Here is a 27,744-nt window from a genome sequence, read left to right as displayed (position 1 = left end):
GTTTATCCATCGTTCGGTTCATCCTCTCAAACATTCCATCTGATTGAGGATGCAGTCCTCAGTCCACTAATCAATTTACAAACGTTTTGGAAGAGGGTCGACTCAAAGTTTCGCCCTTGGTCGGAGTGGATCTCCAAGGGAACACTAAATCGACTAAAGAATTCTTTAACAAGTACCTCTGCAACGGTAGCCGCTTCTTGATTTGGTATCGCATAGGCCTCAGTCCATTTCGTAAAATAATCCATGGATACCAGGATGTATTTACTTTCATCATTCGTTTCTGGAAATGGACCTGCAATGTCGATTGCCACTCTTTCCATAGGATCATTATATTATTTCATGGGTGCCCTCTTTTTACCAACTGGACCATTACTGGTTAATAGTATAGTATAATATATAATATAGTATAATAATGATAGAACCGTTCTCGAACCTTTTGCAGAGTCTTCATAATACCAAAGTGTCCACCTGATGAACCTTGCATGTCGTGCAACTGACGCAATATTTCTGACACTTTACTTTTAGATTCAATCAACTGAAGTTTAGATTCTGTACTAATCATTCGTTACAATATATATTGTCATATATTCGTTTTCCAATTTTATATTGAAATTGTTCGTATTGAATTCATATTTTGGTTTTAAACGACTACTAAAAAATACTCTGGAACACTGTACATTATCTTTTACTGGTCTTAAATATGGGTTTAAAATAAAGGATTTCCTTTATCTAAAAACGACAAAGCAGTCATGTACATGTTCGATGAAACAATCGCAAAAAAATGCGCCATCGAAACAGTTTCTTTTTTAAAGCAGTAGGCATACAATGACTTAAACAAAAATGCGAAGATTCTCCACATATTCACTTATAACTGTGGAGAGCAAAATAAAAGTAGTTTAATTATAATTGAAGTACATAATTGTTTTAGTGCACGTTTTTCTTTCTTTGTTTCGAGAAAAAAAACTAGGTAAAATCATCCACCTACCCGAACAAGGACACAATTTTTTACCCTAAGATATTATATCTTTCCTGTGAGAAATATTAGCCCTACAGTCCCTAATATACCCCATCCAACTGTTTACTAATGCTAAATCGAATGAGTATAGAATAACTTTGAATGCTCACTTACGAGTTTTGAAATATGTTCTATATAATTCCTAGACGAAAAATATACCTTTTGCACATCGTCAAAGGTGACCTCTTACTATTTTTATACCATTTTTGACATTTCTTCTATTAATGCGTTCATAAAATACTCATGCTTACCGGAAATCCGCGAAAGTCGAGATATACATTCATTAAGTCTTTAACACGGCAGCTTGTTCAGTAAGGAAAGAAGACTAACTGTTTTTCAAATTCCAAGACAAGTGGGACGTAATATAGCTTCCATTTTGAAAATAGACATTTCTCCTCAGTCCAATACTGTTTTAGATAAAAGGGTAGGGTGCTCAAAATGTCCACGATCATTGGATAGAAAAACATAAATAATTTGCGCTAGTTACAAAGCGCCAATATGCCACGTTTGTGAAACATACATTTGCAAAGATTTAAGAAGCAGATGTAGTTTTTATCCTAGTATTTGATTTTGCTTATAAATTGGTGTTGATAGGTTAAACTGAATATATATGTTTAGTTTTAGGGAAATTTTTTTTATATAATTTTATTTTATATTTACAAGGTAATTTATAGTTTCATTTTTATGTTTGATTCAAGTATATAAATACATGGTTTTTTGTGTTTAACTTATAATAAAATAGTGGTTTTTAATATATTGTTGCTATTTTTGTTAAATGAATCAAATATCACTGTCTAATTTCGCCAAAAATTTGGTGTCACTGCGAACCCACTTCACCAAAACACTATAAAAATTGGACTTTACCAGTTACGGGTTAAGTTGAACTTCTCATTTTAATGAAGTTTAACATGTAACATTGCATTTAGCGAAACAATTTAATAATAAATACAGTGGCAATTATAAACAGTATTTGTTTTATATTCATATACTTTCGCAATATGTATTTTCATCAAAAAAAAAAAAACGATCGATTCTGTAGATACTATAAAAATTATAATTCGACCTCCTTCTTAGCCCTTTCAGACCTGACTTTTTCTGTGCAAGAAAAAATATTTTTCGATTGAATTTTCTTAATGGAAGATTGTAATAGGCTAAAATCATATTTTTGACATTTTTGTTTAACATTTTTGTTTGTCCATTGTAATGGATATTGGGACTATAATACGAATTTAGAAAATAATCACATACGATATTTTTATTAAATATAGTATATTTGTATTAAGCAAATGTTGAGTTAATTTAAATGAAAATATTTGAAACAATTTTTGTGGTACCAATTGAACCTTGGTAGATTATAAAGTCATAAGCAATTCCACTTTCTCCACACAGAACAAAAATTTTAATGCCCCATGGTGATGGCTTATTTTTTAAATATTGTTTAATATTGAGTCTTCCCGTGAACGATACAATCTGCTCATCCACACACAGGTTTGTCTCTTTTTGTAACTTACTACAACGTTTTCGGATACTCTCAAAAAATGTTCTCACTTTGTACAATTTATCTGTACAATCGTTAGGTTTCTCTATATTGTTAACAATATGGACAATACTCATAAGCTTAAAAAATCTGTCTCCACTCATAACATTGCGGAAGATATCTATACTGAATACCTTATTCCAATACATTCTGATTCTTGGAAAAGATAAACATCCCATAAGGAAGTGCAACCCTACAAAACTTTCCATTTCGCATCGGTTTGTTGGTTGAAAATGGTTGTTATTTTGGATGTTATAGATATTGGTCATTTCGGCCATTTTATCAAAAAAAGTATGAGGAAAATATTTTAAAAAGCTGATGTTTGTAAAGTTGTTGTTACAGCTTTTGAATAACATTTCGTTGTACTAAACTTGCGTTTGGTCTATCTCATTTCTAGTTTTGGTGTGTTCTTCTTTTTGTAGATGATTTTAAATTCTTCTGTAAGGTATCAACAGGGTTGTATATTAATTGCTCCCCCTAAAAATACCCAAGGTTAGAATGTTGTTTAGTATTAATTAATATTTTTTACCTACATTAGATAATTCATGAGAAGAGCCTGGAACATTGCCCATAGACAAAACAGGAATGTCCGCATCAATTTCTTCATTACAGACATCTTCTAAGTCTGATTGATCTTCAATTTGAGATCAAACATTATTAGATAATTGTTCAAATTCATCGTCATCATCTAAAAAGGACCTTAGAATCTCTTAATCTTTTGGATTATCCGGATTAAAACCTAAAACAAAAATATCAATATAGATCTGTAGTCTATCGTAATGAACATCATATTTTATTGTTTGTTATTGACAAAAAACAACAATAAATCATCTATGTTGAATAAGCAGTATAAAAATTGATATGTCTACTATTATATAAAATAATATTTGGTTACATATAATAAATTTACGACTTGAAGAAACATAATATTTACTTACGCTTTCCGGGTATCGTGAATTCGCCATGTCACACTATCTTTAAAAGTACTTAACTCGTCTATGATTCAAACTAAACTGAAAATTTTTATGACTAGTAGTAACTGAGACATGCAAAATAAAAAATATGTAGTTGTTAGCAATTTACTTCAGTTTAATTTTTTTGTAGGGCTTACGTAAATGTATGTCCATTGCAATGGACACTAGGTCTGAAAGGGTTAAATAATGCAATGTCTCAACCATTCCCTTTTGTTCGTTTCAATTTCTGATAAACTTCTAAATATTGAAATATCTAGTTGTGCACCAGCATTTTGGTAGTCACCAATTAAAAGTTTATAGATATTGAATTTTGATTAATGAAAGAAAAAAAACGCTTGAGAAATTAATAGTATTAGAAAAGGGTATGATCAAATTATATTACTTTAGATGAAAATAATCCTTGTCTTAAAGTTTGAGATTATATTATGTTAAAGACTGATTTATCTTTTGTATCATAAGATTGTAGATAAGCCAAATTTCTAATAAAAATTTGAATAATTCTGTCTGTTTTCTACGTATAAAATCAAAACATATCTAAAAACTGAGATTGATAAATTTGTTTGATTCGAACATTTCCGCGAGCCCTGAAACTTTTTTTTGTGGGATTTATCAGAGAGAGAGGGATACCGCAGAGAGATCTCTGCGGTAAAGCGTAAAGCATTGCCAGGTGAATATAAAAATATCCTGTATAAGTAAACACTGTAGATATTTTTCAATAATAGGTTGTGAAAGAATTATTTATCACACTTATTTTAAATAATATACATCCTATCAAAAGTAACACTACTGTGTGTCGGTTAGATCATAATATTACTACAATATGCAACATTGAAGATACACCTTTTAGCCTGGTAAATTCCATGTCATATTTTGTTGAAAATAGAAATACTCATTAGGGTATTGTTCTTTTTTTTTATAGCTTTGCTTTACGTGTCTCGACAGAGTAGGTCACTGACACAGGTACAATTTTATTACATTACATTACAAGAATATACAGTAACATTACATTTAATAAAGAAATACATTAAATATTGATACAATTATTAATTATCAAATTCTAAACTACGTTTCTTCTTCTAACTATCCTGGTAAAGCTTGGTTTCATAGAGGAAATTAGTAAGGTTTTGGAATTGATCTGGCGAACTGAGAATATTTTGTAGGTTTTGACTCAAAAGATTATTTTTTCTTAAGTGGGGACAGTCTACGAGAATATGTTTAACAGATAGAATATTACCACAGTGTGTGCATGTAGTGGATCTTGGGAAGTCATTAAATGTTTATGAGTTAGTCTTGTATGGCCGATTCTAAGTCGGCGAATTAAGATTTTGTTTTTTCGTGCCATGGAAGGAAACTCAAGCTTTTTAACGCTGGGATGGATGTCACGAAGCTTGGAAGGGATTTTATTCCAGTGATCTTGCCAAGACATTTGGATAATATTTTTAAAATGCGACTGTAAATCTGTATGAAGTTGTATGTTTTCAGTCTCTATATTAGAAGACGAGGCTTGTTTTGCAAAGAGGTCGGCTAGTTCGTTACCTGGGATTCCTACATGAGAAGGGTATTGTTCTGAAGCTATTTTCTTGTGGCATGTTAAAGTAATTACTATTTAAATGGGAATACAAAATACAAACAGTAATGTTTTGTATTTTGAGAACGATTTCCGAAGTGGAAATTGAAACGTCAATAAACGTACTTTAACCTTTAATTGTGGCTTATTCCCATTTAAATAGTAATTACTCATTAGGATGTCTTGTCATATTTGTTCTAATGGCAATTCAACTAAGAAAGACTGAACAGTGTACATACAATGAGAACACCAATAGAGTGGAAGGTTTTAGTATGTTATTAATTTAGGCTATTTTACTCTACCCATCATTTGTAACAGGTGACTCATAAGGTATTCAAGGTCGTATGTAAAAATATGAACTAACAATCAGACAAAATGAAACAACTGCAAAACATATCAAACACATGAAAATGAACATTAAAACTATAGGGTATGTGTACGAATTGGACGATATTTTTTTATATTACCAATTTTTTTTTTTGATTTACTATTAGATATACAATTTTGACGTGACAACGTCTTAAATTAGGTTGTGGCTCGGAGTCATTTAAGAAAAAGTGTAACGCCCGCTCACGTCTGTTACAGTGAGTCACCGAACGAGAGAGAGGCCCGCCGGACCGGCGAATGCCTTGCGTCTCTCTCCCACTCAAACATGATCGGTCCGCTGCGCGCGGCACTAGAGAATTAGGCGCGTTGAATCGCTAAAGTTGAAAATCGTTGAAAGTATCGTCAGCTGTGTCTGTAGTGAAAATGTGGAGTGCTTACAGTGTCCTATTTTAGGGGGAACCACCAGTATCAGATATAATTTTAGGACATTACCTAGGGACCTATATTCTTTTATAATATTGCTATGGATTTTTCCATTTAATATTGAGCAATGATTGTAAACATTCTTTATAGTTTAAACTTCAATGAAAATTATTAACTGTGTCTAAAGACATATATGATATGAGGTATTTTACCCAAGAGTATTAAGTATAATGAATATACATAAAAACATAATTTTGTGTTCTTAGGATTTAACATTTTGTCAGCACATTATCTCAAATTCACACTTAAATCAATATGTTTTTACTATTAGGTCTGTTGAATGTTTGTTCTTTACACAAAATTTAGTCTATACTTCATATTTATTAAAGGCGTTAAAATATACATTACAATTCAGTTGTTTATAAACCACTTTCAAAGCATAAAGAACCTTTTAAGCTTTGTTTATATTATTTTGTGTATATTAATTGAGTTAATTGGAGTAGCCCACTTTGATACAAAAATACAGTCAATTTATGGATATTTCAAGGTGACAATCTAAAAAAAGCTGATTTCCTCCCATGCATTTTATTAGAAACACTTGAAATTTAAAAAAAATTTAAAAATCGTAAGATGTAAGACCTTAATCGTGAGATCGTGAGATTTGTCTTCAATTCGTGAGTAGATTCGTCATTTACAACAACTACAACAATAAAGGTAAATAATTGTACACTAATATTTCATTATCGTAAACTATGATTGATTGATTAATTGTTAGATTGACACAAAAGTTAAGAAACTGAGTTTATAGCGGCAATTCCTTGTTCCTATTGTGCAATTTAATAATATTCATATCAATAAATATTCTACCGAGAAAAAGACGTTGTCACGTAAAATCTTCGCCCGTAAAACCGACTTTACAGGCAACCGATTTTTTTTAGTTTTATGTTTTATGCGTATAAACGCTACAGTTCTAAGTGCAGCATGAAGTACCACATGCTTTTTAGTTGTCTTAATAAACTTAAGTTACGGTGTTAGGTATGCAAACATGTGTGCAGTTCGAAAGCAAATCTGAAAAGTCATATGGTCAATAAACATAAGCTAGTTATTTCGTCTGTCGAGGTCAAAAACTACTTCGAAGAGAGTTCCTCTTTTCCTACCTTGGGTGTAAAGATTATTACTTAAATAATCTGGAATATTTTGTCTGTGTGAGTACATTTGAAATAGGTAAAAAGAAATAAGAATAATACTTACTCACAATAAATTTATTCTACCACCAACTACCTGTTTCGCATACTATAATTTGCTATGCATCTTCAGGTCAACGGTACATTGTAAACTAATTACTGAAATTATAAAAACCCGTATTAGGGTACTGTCTGGTACACAATATACAGTAATTATGGCAATGTTATATGTGTCTGATTATTAAATATGACTTTTAAAATTGATTAAATACACAAAGTAAAACTTAAGTCAAAAAAACAATCTAGTAAAATTGAAATTAAATAAATAAATAACTAAGAAATATTACTTACTTGCCGATACAAGGATTATTATTTAATGTTTAAGAAAACATAGTTAAAACTGTTATGGTAAATTAGTGACGAGTGATCACGTATGATCAGTTTTGTCCAAAATTGTATCAGCTGCAGTTTTTGATTTAACATATTTTTTTCTATGGCGCACAGATTTTTGATAAATCGATGTATTCCGTTTTTTCTTCTAAGAGGTGGGTGGTTTTTGGGGGGAAGTCAGTGGTAGGAACAGTAAGCTTTTTTGCATATATTTTGGGGTCCCAAAATTAACATTCTCAGAAAAATTCAGATTGTTCATATGATTTCTAAAGGTTCAGTGGTATTTTCGTCTCTGACGACTAAAGTATAAATAAATTTATTTATTTATAAGAAAACTAAAGCATTTATTTTGCACCAAAATTGCTTTACTGAAAGTCCAGAATACCAATGGTTTTTATTATTATAATGTATGTTATAAATATCTTGAAGATATGAAAATTTTTATCGAGAAAGAGCTCCGAAATAATAATAATAATAAATAAAAAGGTAATAAATAAAGATTATCATCATATTGTTTATAACTTCGCCGCAAATGCCGGTCAACTTTGACCGGTTGTATTTGTTTTAAATAGGTTTTTTTTAAATCTCTTAAAATAACAGATAAAACCGACCTCGTCAGAAAAGTTGATCATCCTGTATATAAAATCTGAAATACATAAATTCATTAAAAATATTAGGTTTTGTATTTCTATGAGATCTATAGATAAACAAAGCCAGACACATATGTAACAACTAACCAAACGTTATATTGTTATCTGGGTTTATACTCTGTGCTCGCCAATTATTTTTTCCTGTTGTTTTATCTTCCTTTTGTTCAGATATTATTAAAGGTGATACGGCAATGATGGTAATTGTCTCTCGCTTCATGTGCTCCTTCGAGATGACTCTGTATTTAAACTTTCGGTGCCGAAAAAAGAGAAAGCTCTTTACGTTCACTCAGAACGGATTTTGCAGGTCTCTCTGAATTCATAAAATCTATTAAATGTCTATTAAATTTTTGAGGAGTAGCAATGATTTATTTTTTCATGTTTTTCCATTTAACATTAAGGTGTGGAATCCACTGATTTTTACATAATACAAAAAATGTAATGCATATTGAAGCAAATTATTAGATAAGTAATTATAAAGTATAATATATAAAGTATTAGATATTATTTCACCAATAGACGGGTGTACTGATATGAATGATTGAGCGCAATTTGATATTGGTGGCAAAAGAGCAAAAAATCCAGCATACATTAGAGTAAACAAAGATTATGGCTGTTAACTAGACTCTATACCACATACAAGCTCCAACTGGGGAAACCAAGCGTATTTTATATTCATATAAAATATCCGTTGACAGATATATGGCTGGTTCCAGACGGTTTTTTCAGCGTATATATACATCAACAATTTAAATAAAATCGTATAAACATCGATCCTTTCAGGGAGAGAGCTCACAAAAGGATCGTCTTAATCTTACACTGTGCATAATTCACAAATCTTAATATGATCCGCAAAACGTAGATACTTTTGACATAATGGAATATATGGATGGAAAAACCGGGTAAGTGTAAAAAATAAATGGCAGAAGTTTATGAGCAAATTTTCTACAAAACAGGAGGACATGAATTTCAATGTTCTCTAACTTCAAAAAAACTAATAAATTCGTAAATTTTGTCGATTAAATAGGCCTAGTTAGCGCAGCTTATTTTCTTCTCACCTCAAAAGTTGTCGAGGTTCTGAAGTTCTGCCACGAATTTTGGCTTGCTAGACTAAGAATCTTGTTTTTGATAGATAATGTATATACTCTAAATTATCTCAAATATATACTGTCGTAATTATTATATAAAGAATAGACAAAGTAGAGAGGGATATAGCAGATTACTATTCATTTTCAAATTTTGGTTTTATTTTATTATTTTTCCAGATTGGCATAGCTGTGACATGTGTGGTAAAATTTACAAAATCAAAAGGTCACTATGGAGACACAAAAAATACGAATGTGGAAGTATACCTGCCTTTGAATGTGCCTTTTGCGAATACAGAGCTAAACAGAAAGCTCATCTTGATCAGCATATGAGAGTACATTCGAAAGATTGTTTTGATTCAATTCTCAAGCAATCATTTACATAGAGATGAAACAATAAAATAATGAAGATCAGAACCAAATCATTTTTAAAACGTATCGTTTTTTCTGTTTTACAATAAATACAAAATTGTTTTAGAGACATTGTGACCAAATAACGTATTTTTTTATTTACTGTATCGTTAATATTCATCAAATAACTGTTTTTAATGTAGTCATCGAACGAATATCATTCCGGCCTTTTCAAAAATAAAATAATGATATTTTCAATTTATGCAGGTAAAATGTATTTTATTTCTAACCCTGAATTTTTAAATATAAACTTTTTTAATTCCTGGGTTTGTGGGATATTTGTCATTTTAAATAAACAATTTAACTATATAAACATTACTTAATACACTTTATTTATGTCTACACTTTTTGCTAGTTTGTGATGGATCACAAAAGTGATATTTGAGCCTAAATGGTAACATGTAATAAACCATGTACAAGTAATGAAAATCGATTGACATAATTAATTACAATAAAATATTATAGATACTGTTTGTCAGTGGCGCACCTAGAATTTTCCTGTGGGGGGGGGTTTTGGTTGGGCACCGAATTTTTTTTTATGCTACCTCCACCATTTTAAGTCCTTAAAATTTGTGAGTAACAGTGTCGGAATAGTGCCCTGGGGAGGGGGGGGTTTAATCCTTAAAACCCCCTTCTGGGTGCGCCACTGATGTTTGTATAGTAAATCAGTATCGGTGTCTAACCTCTTAATCAACTTACTTTTTTTCTTTTTGTGGACGTCCATGACATTTGAGCCACCTTTTAATTGCGTAAAATTATGAGTTTCAATGTATTGATAAATAAATGAAGCACTATTACGGATTTTTTTCGATGATTGATTTAATTGTGGAGATAGTACTGCGTTCCCACCCATTATTGATCAAAACAGTACGAAACAATTAAATTGCGGCTGTTTCAATATAACGGCTGCGCTTGCACTCGTCACTGTGTTGCTACCTACAGATCCTCATATATACTCGCCTTAGGGCCGGCGAACGGAGTTTGCCATGAAGTAAATTTAAAATTTAAAACTTAAACATCCTATAATATTATCCACAACAATGTAATTTCAAACTAATTTAACAATATTTAAAGGTTTTTAACCTTTATATATAGTGGCCTTACTTATGTATACCTAATAAAAGCACTCATAATGGAATAAAATTTCCGAAAACGTTCTGTGATGTAACCCGAAAGGGTTCTTTTGTATTATTATACCTTTTATAAAGAATTTTTTTAAATAAAATTTTTGTGATTTATGGTTTACAGCCGACTACAGGAAATTTATTTTCCTTGTAAATTATAATCAAAAACATCTCTTTGTTCTATATTTTTTTCCAAGAACCATTCGCTAAACAGTATTATTCTTTTCTGAATTTTATCATTATTTAGTTTATGGTGCATTTGAATACGGTAAGGATGCATTTTTTTTTAGAAAGAATTTTTTGATCGGACTAGTTACTAAGTTTACAATTGATCAAATAACATTTGTAAGAGTCATCGTACTTAACATCATTCCGGCCATATTTTTAATTTATATAGGTTCTTTATACAGGGTGATTGATTAGTCTGAGGAAGCTCAGTAGATCTGTTATAGTAAAAATTACAAAAAAAATTATTAACAAAACAAAAGTTATTATTTTCTATATATAACAACCAATAACAAAATTTGTCTTAGATTGATCTCAACATAATTTTCATATTTTAAATATAACTTTTCTGTTCAACCGAAAACTGTCATTGTTCTATGACAGCATTGATTGAATAATCCAAATATTCAATCAACGACGACAGACACTTCCGGATCAAACTACTAATAAGCCGTTATCACCTTAAGGTATTTCATTCATTGACAATGTGGCTTCAAAAGTGATAACTTCATAATGTGTTCGTCCTATTATGTGTATTTTAATAATTGTCCTTAAATGTTTGTTAATTAAATACATAGTTTTTAAATTGCCACATTAAATATAAACTTAGATTGTCTGGGTGGTGTATAATTTAAGGAAGTTTTACACAGGATATTTGTCCATTTTTTTCTATTCACTCCAATGAACATGTCGAGATTTTTTTTCACAACTTTTTGCTGCAACTTCACACAAATAAGTGTTTTATCTTATTGTGTAAGTTATATAATTTCACCGTTTTGTAACACTATTGTAGCTTTCGTCTAAAGATGTTAAAGAAATCTAACGAAAAAAAAAAAACTAAATACATATAACGAAATCGTTGATAAGAGTACATTTTGGCCTTTAATATAAATAATAGACAAATTAGAGACTTGGGGATTTGGGAGCATTGTTCATTTCCAAAATTTTTTTTATTTTATTATTTTTCCAGATGGGCATAGCTGTGACATGTGTGGTAAAGTTTACAAAATTAAAAGGTCACTATGGAGACACAAAAAATACGAATGTGGAAGTATACCTGCCTTTGAATGTGCCTTTTGCGAATACAGAGCCAAACAGAAATCTAATCTTGGTCAGCATATGAGAGTTATACATTCAAATGATTGTTTTGATTCAATTCTCAAGCAAGCATTTTAAACAGAAACTTTTTTTTTTATTTTTCTCTCTTTCAATAAATGCAAAATTGCTTTACAGATATTGTGACCAAATACCGTATTTTTTTATCTACTGTATCATTAATATTCATCAAAAATACCTATTTGTAATTTCGAGTAATCGTACTTGAACATCATTCCGTACCTTTCAAAATTAAAATAAAATATTATACCATCTTATGCATGATATTTTTAATTTATGCAGGTTCTTATATTATATATATATATATATATATATATATATATATATATATCTCCTTTGTCACAGCTAACACTTACTTTTTTTCACAGCTTACTCATGTTTAAAATGTGGGCGAAGCTATAAGTACAAAGCAAATTGGAAATATCATTTCAAATACTGCGGGGAGAAACATTTTGAATGTGACATGTGTCCCAATAAGTATACTTCCAAGTATGCTCTAACGCGGCATGTTTTTAATTTCCATAATAAAAAAATACCGTTTTTGCAATAAATATGTAACTTAGCAAAACTGTGGTTTTATTGATAATAATGTGTAGTAAAGATAGTAAATTAATTTATGGATTAATGAAGCTAAGCTGATTCTTAATTTGCATTTCCAATTTTGTGGTTAGAAATTTTAGTTTGGTTTACTCACCTTTACCTTCCCTTTACCCCTAGTTCGTTCATATTATTTTGACATACATTTTTCCTTATTTTAATTTTATAATCGTACATTGTTTTCGGGGTTATATGCCGTGGTCTAGAATCGTTTCTTACTGATGTTTCTGATATAACAGCACTCGTACTCTATCGGAACATGATGGTTTTCCTCGAATATTCCATGGGGAGAGATTTTGTAGTGCGCCAATTCACATTCGGTACGGATGGAGATCGTCTTTTTTATGATTAAAATTAATCTGAATTTCGGTAGCCTTTTTGAACATCGCTCATATTTTATGTAGTTACTAAAACCATTCATTGGCTGGTCTGAAACTCACAACAGAGATTTTAGCAGTTTTATCGAGATAATGAAGAAAATCACAGTAAGACCAAATGTTAGACTAGTGAGTTTCGACGTAGTTTCACTGGTTACTATGATTTACGTCCACTAATGTACTGGGATATATTTAATGCAAACTCATTCATTTTTCTGCCAATGTGATTCATCAACTTTGTTTTCGAAAAATGAACTGAGAGACACAAAGGTTTCTTAATTAACCAATATTGCCACTGTACTTACATATATTAGTACTGAGATGCGTGCTGCATAAAAAGAGGCTGTATCTTTTCCAATTAGAGAACTCAGGAAATGAGGAAATACACTGAGAGATCAAAAGATAAGTGAAGACATTAGAAGAACATGTAACATACAGTATATAAACGAAAGGGCATTAAATAGCAACAAAAATAATGGAAAAACTACACAAGCAGAATGGGAAAGACCTGTGTCATCCAAATAGCATTGCTATAGCTTTGTGCCCTTCAAATAAAAATTTGGCAGGGCCCTGGTCTACCTGGCCTTTCAGCATACGACCGTTAGCGCCTCCACTGCCCCTAATAGTCCGACACCAAAATGAAGGCACACGACACATACGCATACGCGTACGCATCGTGGGGCTCCACCTCTCCCGTAGTACCTGTGTTACGATTACCTCACCCATCCGTTATCCCCTCCCACGGGCGGACAGGTGACGCAGGCAGAGGAATTTCCACCTCGCACGTAGACAGGTTGCCGCCGAAGATCTCTGCTCTACCACTCTTAAATCTCCAGGCGGGTACGTGTCGGGGCACCGACACCACGATTGGTGGTGTAAAGCCAAAAGAGGTATGTACGGGCCCAGCTCATTCAACCTCGCCTGGTTCTCTTGGAATGAGAGTAGAGTAGTCCCCGAAAGTCTCGCCTCGGATACTAGGAATGTAGACCGGTGACCGTGACGCCTAAACGTCTCGAGTGCGTTTCTACAAACCCGACACCTCAAGCGACGACTCTCCACCTCTCGATTCCTACCCATTAGTCGCCTCTTACGACAGGCAGGGTCTTGTCGATCGGCCGTATTCTTATCTCCGCGAGCCGAACGTAGTCATCCAAATAGCAAGGGATACGTCACCAATCGGTAGAAATATCGGACGACCGTGCAAAAGATGCAGTGACAACCTTCCATAGTGGTATTAGTCCGCCAATGAACAAGCAGAATTGCTTATAAAGGGGAAGCAGAAGAATCTTTTCCAATTAGCGATTAACGTGTAGATATCCATAGATATTTTTTACGTATCTACTGGATGAGAGATAGCAAGTATAGTAATGAAACAATCGTAATGTTATGCAGGTTTCTGTGAGCACAATACTACTAGCAGGAACTTTATCTGACCTTGAGCAATTTCACGAAAAATTGCAGTGCATACGGATTAATAATGGAAAACTAAATAAATGATATTCGTCAACTTCACACAAACAGTTTCTACTGCAGAGAAATTAAACAGATGGGCACAATATTTTGAAGAACTGCTAAATAATGAAGAACAGATGCAAACAAATAAGGCAATGGGCCAATCAGAGGATAATGATGAGGATTATGTAGAGGAACCAACAAAACAGGAAATAAATGAAACAATAAAACGGCTTATAAATGGTAAAAGCGCAGGGGAGAATGGAATCCCGGCGGAAATTTTAAAGGAAGGAGGGGTCACACTGCAAAGAAAGCTATGTAATTTTATACTGAGTATGCAGAGAGATGAGAAAATGCCAGAGAGATGAAATAATGCCTTAATTTGCCCAATATATAAGAAAGGTAACAGAACCCTTTGTGAATATTTCAAAGGGATAGCACAACTGCATGTTGTGTATAAAATATTAGCAAAGATCATACGTAATAGATTGAAAAAATACGGAATGGCATAATAGGGGAATACCTAGGAGGGTTTAGAGTAGAAAGATCGACAGTGTACCAAAAATTAATAACAGTTACGAACAAAACCTAGGACTCCACATGCTCTTCATTGATTTTAAACAGGCGTATGACTCTATCGATTGGGAAACGTTGTATAAAGCTCTACAATATTTAGGAATATCAAAAAAGTTGATAATATTATTGAAAATGTCGCTAACAAGTACAAACAATAGAATGGTCATAGAAGGAAATATGTCAAATCTGTTTTCGTTACAAGAGGAATAAGACAAGGGGATCCACTTTCTACTGATCTGCAATGTATAGCGTACGCATATCTGTTTAATATTTTGCATATTTTTTTATTACATATTTTTATTACCAAAATCGGCTGTATCAAAATGGCGGTTGTTAGATACCTGTATCAAAGAGTGTCACAAAAAAGGCTTTCTATTTGTAAATTTGTCTGGTCTATATCCCGCTTAGCATCTGAACGAGCCAACAAAGTTGCCATTTACTTGGGTTATGCGTAATCCGAAAATTAACCCATCTATACATTTCACATATCATTTGTAAACATTTTTATGGATATGGTCATTTATATCCAAAAACATTAAGTTTCTATATTGTTTTGGAATAGATTGTTGTGTAAATATTTTGTCCCATTTTGTAGAAATATTTTAAATATTATTTATACATACATTTAAATATTATTTATACAAAGTTTTTATGCATTTACTTGTAAAATCGAAATCAACGAATGTTATTTTCAGGTCCTCGTGAAATATGTCAGAGATGCCTCAAAGAATTCAAGAATTTGAAAGCCTTAAGTTACCATCAAAAATTTGACTGCATGAGTACCAAATCTTTCAAATGTATATCTTGCGATTTTTACAGCAAACGTACCTATGAAATAAAGAAACATTATATGAGCAAACATTCACCCAGTCCTGTAAGTGGTGCTAAATATTTCGTTAGAGTTGTTGACGATGATAGTTACTTTATATTACCTTGACCAGAAGCTAAAAAATGTAACAAAGGATTTATGGAAAGTAACGACTAGCACATTGTAAGCTTAAATATCCTTTATAATGTATTTGCAATACGGATAAATTGACGTGAATATTACCAGGATTTATCAACGTTGAAGTTTCTTTCAAACCATGAGTCTAAAATCTAAACTCTATTCGCATTTTAAGTGTTTAAATGCCGGATTATTGCGCTTATACACCTTACATATTTAGAAGATGTATTAAGGTCGTTTCTTAAAGCCACTCATAAATCACAAAATCATTAAAATACTAACCAGTTACTTTCAATTTTTTGTTTGTTTTTGTGTTTTTTACTTCATGTTGTTTATAGTTAGTTTTTGTTAACTGTTATTTCTTTTTGTCGTCATGATTTTATGTATTTACAAAAAAATTTATGCTAAAAATAGATTTTTTCTAATTATTTATTTTCTTTGAATAGTCCTCATATATAAATATGTTTATTTGACTGTCTACATTGTAACACAACAAACGATAGACAGTGTTTGAAGTACTCAAAATGAACGAGACTAAGAATTGCTTAGAATCGGAGGAGATGTGGGCGTGGTTCTTTGGATCATTCTTAATAGCACATCAACAAAAGAAAAATGAAAAAAAAAAAGAAAAATTAGGAGATGATAGCGACTATACTAAACCAGAAATATTAAGTAAACAATACACGATAAATAATTTGCCAAAAATTGCTCCAATTTGTCTTTCTTCGAAAGATTAAGAAAACTCAAAACCAAAATACACATATAAACAACTAATCGCAAACAATTACGCTTACCTTGCTTTTTCGTTAAGCAAACCTATTAGCATTTATTTATAAGTGGTCCAATAGAAAAGAAGGTTGTTAGAAAAATCAAAAATACCATATTTTTGATTAAATATTAATTTCCCCCTATGACTTAAATATAAAATTTGCCTGAGTCATAATTATATGATGATAAAACATACAAAAAAATTACAGGGTGTACCTCTTCAAAAAACACTAACACTGCAGTGCACTAGGTACATATGGATGAAAAATAATGAGATATGTTTAGTTTTCATATTGACCACCAAACAGAAATATTCAGCATAGTTATTTAATTTGCTGTTGCAGAATGCATAAAAAATGATAAAAACTTTCACTGACTTGTGGGCTCTATCTTAGTAGGCAATGTGGACTACTGCAATTAAAGATGACCCATTCTGTATTAATTAATTTTTACTTGTGTTTTACCTCGTATTATTGACTGCATACTGTCACTAACACTACTGTCCAAAGATACAATTGATTTCCAAAGATAAAGACGTTTTCAAGCACTTAAGCAAAACAATTGCTTATACGGCGAAAAGCCGGTAACGACCAGTGGACAACTGGCCGGTCTCCTCGTTGATCAGACTAAAAGTGACTCTTAGAAAAAGATTCCTTCTCACGATTTCAATTGTAAACAAATACTCAAAATATGTTTTCGCGTTTGAAATTAAAGCGTTAAATATTAATTTATGAGATATTTAAAGTAACGATTTATTCGGAGTAATTAGGACTGTATAAACAAACATTCATAATACACCTCTCCGTTCGGAATTTAAGCGGTATTTTTTAAGATTTTTTACAACGCAATTTGGGCTGAATAAAATAAATTAAAGTTTAAATTAAGTTTAAATTTTGGTTTATTTTATTTTGCACTTAAAGTGATTTTCTTCGAAGATTTTTATTACGTAGATGCCTTGCCTGCATGTAATTTGAAATACGTGAATTAAAACGTTATAAGTTTTTTGGATCGTTACAACGTAGAAGCCACAAAATCATACAATTTAAAAAATCAAAAAAAAAACTACACAAAAGCAACTACTGACATAATAAAAACTTTGAACTCAAAATTCTTTAGGAAAATCTTGCCAGTTGTTGTTCTGTAGGATGTTTCGTTAAGTTTTTTGATAGTCTTTTTTTAAAATATATTGAAAACCATTAAAATAATTTGTTTTGTACCGCGTTAGTACTTAGCATGCATAATAAATATGGTATTAAAGTCCTTTTCCCCATTTTTTGTAAGTACTGCAGTGCTATTAAGTTGTGTATAAATTACTATCAAATTTTTCGAATGTTCAGAAAAATTATTCTGTCGTACGACATATTGTATGAAATAGGATCATTTCATCATAAAACCAGTAAATCCGAAAGACTGCCCAGTAATTGATGCCGGATATGAAGGATTGTATTGTACTACGAAGATAAGAAACCAGCTCAAGCGGTGGTTGGCCACTGCCATAATACCCCACGGTGAAAAAATCATCGATTTCACGAAAAAATCTTATACAGGTTTTTAAAGTATCTAAAAGGTATATCAGGGATAGTTGATGACAATCATAAAAAGTGAAAAATCATGTTTGACTATAAAACGTTTTTTATACATTTTAGAGAAAAATAGTTTAAATAAAAGTTGTAGATCTTAAAAAGTTTTTTACTGAGATAATTGCGAAAAACACTTATTTTTTCTGTAATTTTTAAATTTTAATAACTTATTATATTATTATATTAATAAGTTATTAAAGTGTGCTAAACTTCAGCTAGATTGACCAAATAGTTTGTAAGTTATTCCACTTGTTTGTCCCGAATAGCGATCATTTAAACAAATTTACTTGTGCACACAGTGACTCTAGAGATATTTGGCAGGTTAATTGATTCTTTGAGGCTTTAATTTTAAGATATATTAAGAAAAATTCAACACTTTATCAAAATTGCTATTAAAACAACCGTTTAAAAAATGGCTGACTTTTTAGCTTATCAACAAATAATAACTTTAATATTTTTTTTGTCATGCGCTTGTAAGTAGGCAGGGTCACGGCTCCCTGAAAAGATGGTGAAAAAACAAAACCTTCTATGATCAATAGGATCCAAAATAGCATTTGTTTATTAAGAGCTGAAAATTGAACAGATTATTATTAAGTCGTGTTCTGGATTTTACGATCCAACTTATTGATGGTATATATATATATATATATATATATATATATATATATATATATATATATATATATATATATATATATATATATATATATATATAGGTGTTAAAGGTTAACGTTGAGGGGAGAACTTTCCGAACATCAAATTAAAACGCGCTAAAAAAATTTACAATATCTCGCCTTTTATGGCACGCAAATCATTCATGTTTTTTTTTAAACTGGGATAGCTTGAGAAAGTAATAAGTACTGATCTATTTTTAACTCCAGGAAAAATCGGAAAACCGGAATTAATTCTTTCCATAAAAAAGTTCTTAAATTTTACTACTTACTTTATCATTTATATAAATAGGTATATAATATTTATTATAAATTAATACTCCAAATGTATTTATATAAATTAAAATATGAAACGACTTATTTTTTAAGAAATTTTTACAATCTCTGAATAGATAAATGGTTTTAAAATAAATGTTAAAACGAATCTTTTTGTACTTTACACGAAGAATTAAAAATAATTATTATATATTTATAAATAATATACATTAATCGGTAAAATTTAAATATTTTTTACGAGATAATAGTAAAATTCTACTTTTCTATGGAAAAATTTAACTATTTGATTTTTCCGGGATTTTACAATTTTTCCGTGAAGTCAAAATAGCGCAATTATTATTATTTTATCGAGCTACCGCAATTAAAAAAAATAAGCTTCTGCGTGACATGTGACATACAAAACTGAGATATTGCAATTTTATCAGCGCTCTCCAATTTGAAGTTTTATTCTAAAAAAAACGAAGCTCGGACAGGCGATATTTTACGAGTAAAATCGGTTATACCTTTTTACTTCTTCTCGGTATATGCAATCTATAAAATGAATCGGTAAAATTTAGATCTTTGTTTATAATATATTAAGTTTTTAGCTTTTAATGTCAATAAATAATTAAAATATGATTTTAAGAAAAAATGTTGCTATATTGGTTCGTATTGGTCATAGAGGCTTTTTTTTTAAAGATTGTGTGTTTTTTCACCATCTTCTCAGTGAGCTTTCTTACAAGTGTGAGACATAAAAAATATAAAATTTATTGTAAATGTTTATGAGCTAAAAAGCCAGCCCTTTTTCAAACGGTTTTTTTAATAACAATTTTGATCTGTTTGAACTGTTGAATTTTTTTTAATAGATCTTAAAAATTGAAGCCTCAAAGAATCGACTATGATCTGTTAAATATCTGTAGAGTCACTGTTTAATCAAGTCCAGTTGTTTAAATAATCGCTCTCCGGGATAAACAAATTGAATAACTTCCAACTATTTGGTTGATTTAGAACACTTCATTAACTCATTAATTGCCGTAATTTCAAGTAGTTATATGTCATTATGCAAAAAACGTTATCAGGTTTGTTTTTCCAAATTATCTTGGTCAACTGTTTATGTATTTTAATTTAGAAACTCGCAAATTAAAGAACTTTTTAAGATCTACAATTTTTTTTGAACCATTTTTCTCTTAAATGTATGCGAAACGTTTTATAGACATAAAGTTATTTTTTCACTTTTTATGATTGTTAAAAAAAAACAAAGCAAAATCAGCTGTACGTCTTCAAGGATTTCTTATCAGCTATCTCTCATATACCTTTTAGAACCTTCAAAAACCCGCATAAGATTTTTAGCTGTTTTTTTTTTCTTTACTGGCCTAGAAGGAATACGGACATAATAATTTTACTTTCATTAATAAGACATTGAGGTCAAAATGGTAATCAAAAACTTGAATATTTATAATTAAAAAATAAAAAAATTTAAAAAAGAACCTAAGAGTACGTTGATAACTTTTGGTTGTTATATTATTTTTTCCTTCATTGTTTTTAAATCGGAATAAAACCAATATTTTATCATCAGTATACTAAACTACTAACTATTCTAAAATTAACTTCTTGATGTGAAACATAAATGTGGCGTGTTAGGCTGTCTGCTGCAGTGGAGACTCTTGACAATGCGAACTTCTTAACTACGTATTTGATTCTCTTTAGCGTATAAATTAATGTTGTTCTTTGGAACATACTGCCTATGTTTTATTTATTTAAAGGTTTACCAGTGAAAATAGAACACGAGTGAATTAACTAATGTAACTGCTGAGAATATTTAACAAATTTTAATATCAAATAAATATGTATGTTTTTTTGCTTTTAAACAACCAAATATTTTATTTTTCATTTGTGCCATATGTGTTTCCTCTAATAGAGAATTCTTTAATGCATATTTTTTCTGCAAAATAGTTTCCATGTTTCACATGTGTGAGGTATTTCGTAACGGCTCATCTTTTTAGGACAGATTCTCTGTTCCTGGTTGCAAAAGTCGGGTTTTACTTTAATAGTTTGAGGGTTTTATAATCGAATGCATGTTTTTGTTTTTCAATCAAAAATTAAGATACCTAATAAAATTTTTGTATTTCACAATTATGTTATGTGATCTTTTCCTAAGATATACCTTTTTTAGTTAACGTAAATAATCATCTTCAAATCGTTTCCGGTCCACATATCTTAGAACGAATTCCATTCGTGGAAGAATATGGAAATAAGTCCGCCAGGAAGATGTGTAGATGGTGTCAACAGAAGGACGTTAGAAGATTCACTAGGTACCATTGCAATCAGTGTATTGGTGAACCGGGGCTGTGCGTGTATCCGTGCTTTAAAGAATTCCATGACCACCATCAGATTTAGTTACTTTTTGAACAAAAAATTATTATTGAATTTTTTTTTAAATATATATGTATCTTTAGTTGATTATTTTATTTTATTTTATTTTTATTTGTATTAGATGTTTCCTTACTTTCAACAATATTTGATCATAATGTAGAATAATGCTACAGACATTTTAGATTTTAAACGTGAACGGTCCAATAAGCAAGTAGTAAGTCTGAAAATAAAAAGAATCATATTATAATCAAGTTTATTGGTAGTGACTAGTTTTATTAAATATATTCTGAAAAATAATCTGTTTCCTTGCTTATCTGATCTTGACAAACAAATGTGATTGATTTTGATTTAAAAATTTAGGTAAACATAAGGTGGTGGGTTTTTTACTTATTATAATAGTTTCTTTATTTAAGCTGTTCCTATTAAATCATCATCGGCTTCATATTTATCTGTTAAAAAATTTCGGCACGTCTGCAAAGATCATAAATGTGTAGACTAATAGGAAAACAAAAATTATTTACTTTAGTTTTATAAATATTATTTTAAATTAAATATTAGTTACTAACCGTGAAATAATTTTCCCAAATATATATATACAAAAGTAAAATTACTAATAATTTACCAATAATTAATTAATTAAAAGTAAAAAAAAATGAAAACACAAATGCAGCTTTTGATAACGCTAAGTACCAGTGTCCTATTTATAGGACAGTAAAATTACTTAAAATGACAATTCAACAATTTATATTTCCGAGATTTATGCATGAATAAAGTTTATAATAAACATTACTTAAGAAGAATAATCCAGTAAAAGATAAGAGATGCCGATATGAAACTTATTTATTAAATGTATAAATATAAACAAAGTCAGCAAATGTGTCCAATGTTTATAATTTTTTATTAAAAGCATATTGGTAATAGACATTTAAAATTATAATTCAGTTTACTACAGTATAAATTACATATGGTAAATATTTCTTTACATACAAATTTTAAAGATCGAAAAAGAATAAAATTTTCAGTGTCCTGTAAATAGGACGCTAGCCCATAATGGGTTTTAATGATCGTTTTAAAAGTTTGCATGCTAAATTATTCTCCATGCAAATCAATAAATTAAAATATATACATTTAAACTTAATAATAAGAAGTATCCTTCCCTTAATGTGTTTGTCAATAAAATATAATAAACAGTACAATATATATTAAAATAATATTTTTGAGAAATGTAGCTTATTACGAAAATAGCTCCAGTTTGTCATTAAATATTACTATATTTTATTTGTGTTAAATGCTGATAATATATCACTACGAATACTTTTTTCACTATGTCTAAAATCCATTTCGGTTGGATGAGATTTTCTTGTAAAATTTAACTAAAAGAAATGTGTGACCAATAAATGGCAAAATTAAATTAACTAAACGTTTAAACTATATTCCAAACAACATATCTAACAATATATTCTACATGATGATTAAATATTACGTAACAAAATATTCTACATGATGATTAAATATTACGAGAAATGTATTTAATATGTAATACTTTTGGTTAATTATAGTTTTATTTTTTTATTTCGTAGACTTTGTATTTTATTTTGTTTGTTTTCTTTTGTCTCTTTTTATTTAACAAAACACTTTCAGGTTACATACTTTTCGACCCGCCCGAGTATAACTGCCCCAAATGTTTTAAGATATACGCCAAAAAGTCAACACTAGCCAGACACATCAAATACGAGTGCGGACAATTGCCAAGGTTTGGGTGCGCAATTTGTGCCTACAGGGGTTATCAGAAAACCCACGTCGAGCGACATCTGCTTAGAAGACACGATATACAGAATAAGTTCGAAATTAAGAAAAACATTTGTACTTACGAGGGAAACAAATGGCAGGTGTCACAAACTAGAAAACACCAGCAGTGAGTCGAGGTAGCGCAGTTAAAGATCAAAATAAATATGAATAAAACAGTAAAGCTAGATTTCTGTAAGACTGGTAAATGGCGCCTTTGCTTCTCTTAATTTAATGGTTTTGTTTAAAACAATTTGTTGGTTTTTTGAACTGCAACACAAGTTTTTGGTGACAACACCTTCCAAATTGTTAACATTTCTGTACAAGAGTATGTTTCATCAATATGCGAATGTTTTGGATTAATTATGGGATTATATATGTATGTGGTACATATTTCTTGACAAAAAAAACTAAACTTAAAAGTTTTTTTTGCAATCAGAAATTAAAAACATATTACCTTCAGTATTAATAAGCATCTGTTTCATAGTCATAATCAATGTTCCCGCTATCCTCTTTCGAATTGTTAATTATAATAGGATTAACATTTTCGGTGCGATTTTGACACAATAACACTTGATATACAAACTTGTACATAATTTTAATGATATTATTCTCCTTTACCGACATTTTCCACCTAGGCGCCTGCTGCATGTTTTTAATTGGTCTTTCTCTTCTGTTCCTTCCAGGAACTTGCAAATGACTAATTCATCATACTGGATGATTAGCGTTTTGACGTTGAACATGCGCAAACCATCTTAACCTATGCTTTTTATTTTGGTTTCAATTGCTGCCACCTCCAGACTTACCCTAATGTATTTATTCTTAATATAATTCTTTTTGTCACTCCACTTATCTATCTAATAATTTGCACTGTCCAATATTCAGTTTCGTACACCATAGCCGGTCTTATGGCAGTTTATACAATTTTTCTTTCAGTTTCATTGAAATCCTTCTGTCACACAACACACTACTCGCTTTCTTCCACTTCATCCTTCCCGTACTAATTCTACTGCGTTTATCTCCATCTATTCGCTAATTGCCCTGTAATTCCGATCCTAGGTTCTTAAAACTATTATTATTCACAATGGTTACACCATCCAAAGTTATCAGTTTATTTGTAGTATATCTTCATATTAATATTCCAAATACTCCTTTTTTATCCTACTAAGTTTTAAACGTTTTTTCTCAAGACTTTCTCTCCACTGTCCCAGTTTTTGTTCTAAATCCAATCCCTTTCAATATTTCCTACCAACGTCAGCATACATTATGCACCAGAGAATATTAAAATGTAGTGTTTTTTTAATCTGATCCAGCACTAATAGGACTAAATAGGGATTAAGTACCAATCCTACTTTCACATGAAATTTATCAATCTCTCCCACACCTGTCCTAATATGTCTTCTTCGTATATGTCTCTCACAATATTTACCGGGAACTCCTTTCTTATTGAGCGATTCAAAGAATCTCTCGAGGATCACTCTGTCATATGCTTTCTCAAGGTCAATAAATACCATATCAGTGTATGTTTCTTTATGTTTATATTTTTCTTTCAGCTGCCTCATAATACAATTGCATGTGTTAGTGATCTGCATTGCATAAAACCAAACTGATTCTCGGATATTTCAGTTTCTTCACATACCCGCCTATCAGTAACTCTCTCTCATATTTTCATAGTGTCCTTAAGTAATTTTATATATCTCTTTGTTTTTCTAAACAGGTACTAATATACTGATTCTCTATTCGTCTGGCATTTGTGCCACTTCCATAATTCTATTAAATAAACCTGTTAGGCAACTTGGTTTTCCTAAAGCTATCCACACTTCCCCAGTGATATCATCTGGTCTAATTGCTTTAGCTTTTTTTGAAGTGTCAAACAATGTCCTCGTTTATTATTTTGGTGACCCATGCTATTAACTACTGACTCCGATCGCTAAATTGCTTTTTTGTCAAAATAAGATTTCTTTGTTTTGACGTAATGTGTTAACACTTCCCATAACTAATGATGTTGGTAATTCTATCATATCCAGCTTTATTTATAGTTCCAAATTGCTATATATCCTCTTGGATTGACCCACGCGTGCATTAAAATCACCTCCTCTTAAGACTCTATGATGGATTCAGTATTTCTTCTGATTGATCATAGAAAATATTTCTTTCATTCTCGTCCAGACCCAATGGAAGAGTACCGCAAAAACTGATGACTTCTAAGTAAGTAATTAGCATATTCCCCTGTTCTTGCCGTCGACATCCACCAAATACACCAAATATTAATGCAACTTTGTTCATTAAAAACGTCTCACTCGGTATTTCTTGAATAACTTTTAAAACATCTTCTCTAGATAGAACTTTAGACTTAATTCTGGTGTCCTTTTGATCCTTGCTTTAAATAATCCTTTAACTTATGGTAATTAGCGATGCTGATATTCTTATTTGCCATTAAAGTCTTCTTTATCATTGAATATTTGGACCATAAGGAACTCGTAATTTGCCGTATTCTCTGTCGTATGCATCTCTCGTTTTGTGCAAGTTTTGTGTTGCTTTTCCGCCTTTTTTACGATGTCATCGGGAATTTCAAAACTTTTCTGCATTTTTACTTTTTAGGTCTGACAGCAGTATTTATATTTGACGTCGGTAATTTATCATTACCCTAACGACGGTATTGCCTACTGTATTATGATAAATTTTTGTAATTTTTAAGAATATTTAGATTGTGAATACGATAACAAACTAGTATAACATAAAAGTTTGTATCCACCATGGGCACCAATAGATGTGTATATCCTTGAGCGATTCAGAGCGAACAAGATAGTCGTCCTCAGGCGTATACATCTACTTAATGCTCTTGGTACATACTTTGTTTCAATTTAGAAAGAGTTCCTCTATTAGAATAGGCCACTTTCGTAACTTCATATGTACGCCAGCGGAACATTGACTATCAAGTTTGTAGCGATAATCCAAATCAGCCGCAAATTGATGTAATAGACTTACGAATAAACATCTGAAGAAGCCACATTGGCTTTTTCGAATTGGAAATTTTTGTAAACTATGTTTGATGTGATTTACTTTATATTTTTTCCTTTACATTTTGGTTTTATATGTATCTTACTCTGCATATTACGTTATGGCCAAGAAGAGCGTAATAGCGTTATAGCATTTAATACATTTTTCTGTAGTTCTGCTATTAATTACGAATTAGACGCCGTATATAAACAAGTATTTAAATATTTAGTCACATGATGCCTTTAATTATGATTTACATACTGTTTTGTTGAGATTTGTAAATTAAATCTACTTGAAAATGACAACCTGTGATATTACCACTTGAGGATCAAAAGTAATGTTTAGTATGCACTAGCTACAGTTAGACATATATACATTCCACCGTTTTAACGTTTTAACACTAAGTTTTAACACTAGAACCGCGGCTCTTGATCAATTCGACTCTTGGGATGAAACAAATTTTTACTAAATTTTATTCCTTTGTGACAAAATGCCTTACAAAATTAAAAAATGGAGATTATATAGTGTTTACACATTTTTTGCAACTTATTTCTTTTTTTGCAGAACATTCTCCACATACGTTACTCCACAGACATTATTTGTAAATATTAACAGTTTTATTTCCACATTTTTCTACAGCGCATTGGCGTCGTTTCCGACTAGTGGCAAAGGATTTGCATGTTGATGGATCAACTACTTCGGTTTTCGTTCTTGAACTATATTGCATAATGTATTTATCACGGAGCTCTTGCGTAGCTGAAGGATAAAATCTCTATGTCTAACTTTTTTGCCTGTTACCTTATTGTATAAAATGCATGCATTTATGGCAACCAGGGTTTAGGTAGTTGTACTGGCCATCCTCGTAATATGGCATTTGTGGTATATTTTCTGACCATTTGGTTGACCACGTTAATGTCAAATTTCGGTTTCTTATAAAACTTGACAGTTTCTAGAATATTTTTATTGCCATTATCTATATCTACCGTAGGATGCACTGAACCTAGCAAGAACACTTTTTGCTTGTTTTTCCTTGATACGCAGTCATTATATACACGTCGTGTTTGAGAATGATCGTTGTGTAGGTATAGTGGAGAAAGGTGGAACTTCCTTTCTAATATGATTGATTCATTGTTCCGACTGTGCTGGTTCCTTTAGCTAGTAATTTTGCAGCAAGAGATAATGATGTAAAACAATTGTCTGCAGTTACATTTGTTCCCTTGTCGCTCAACGGGCACGTTTTGTTTTTACATATATACAGAAAGCCACTTAGGAAGTACATCGGTTGTACATCCACGGCCATACAAAACTGAATAGCAAGCTTTTCAGGTCTGCTGGACGT

General features: G+C 30.9%; 1 protein-coding gene across 22 annotated transcripts in view; it reads left to right on the top strand.

Annotated features, from left to right (window-relative positions):
• The window catches only part of lola (longitudinals lacking), a 604,955-nt gene that overhangs the window by 345,782 nt on the left and 231,429 nt on the right, over window positions 1-27,744 (top strand). Inside the window, exon 5 of one of the 22 annotated variants that reach the window (XM_072526343.1) lies at window positions 23,262-23,554. The exons of 18 other annotated variants lie outside the window; for them this stretch is intronic. In XM_072526343.1, coding sequence (XP_072382444.1) covers window positions 23,262-23,539 — 278 coding nt within the window. In that variant the 3' untranslated portion in view covers window positions 23,540-23,554. Of the gene's footprint in view, window positions 1-9,329; window positions 9,774-15,722; window positions 16,402-21,420; window positions 21,703-23,261; window positions 23,555-27,744 lie in introns of those variants that run through there. 3 more of the 22 variants (XM_072526360.1, XM_072526348.1, XM_072526368.1) reach the window with 3 other exon arrangements.

This window comes from Diabrotica undecimpunctata, chromosome 3, assembly GCF_040954645.1.
Source record: "Diabrotica undecimpunctata isolate CICGRU chromosome 3, icDiaUnde3, whole genome shotgun sequence".
Lineage (NCBI taxonomy): Eukaryota > Metazoa > Arthropoda > Insecta > Coleoptera > Chrysomelidae > Diabrotica > Diabrotica undecimpunctata.
Note: the sequence above shows the minus strand (reverse complement) of the source record. Positions and strands in the feature narration are given on the sequence as shown.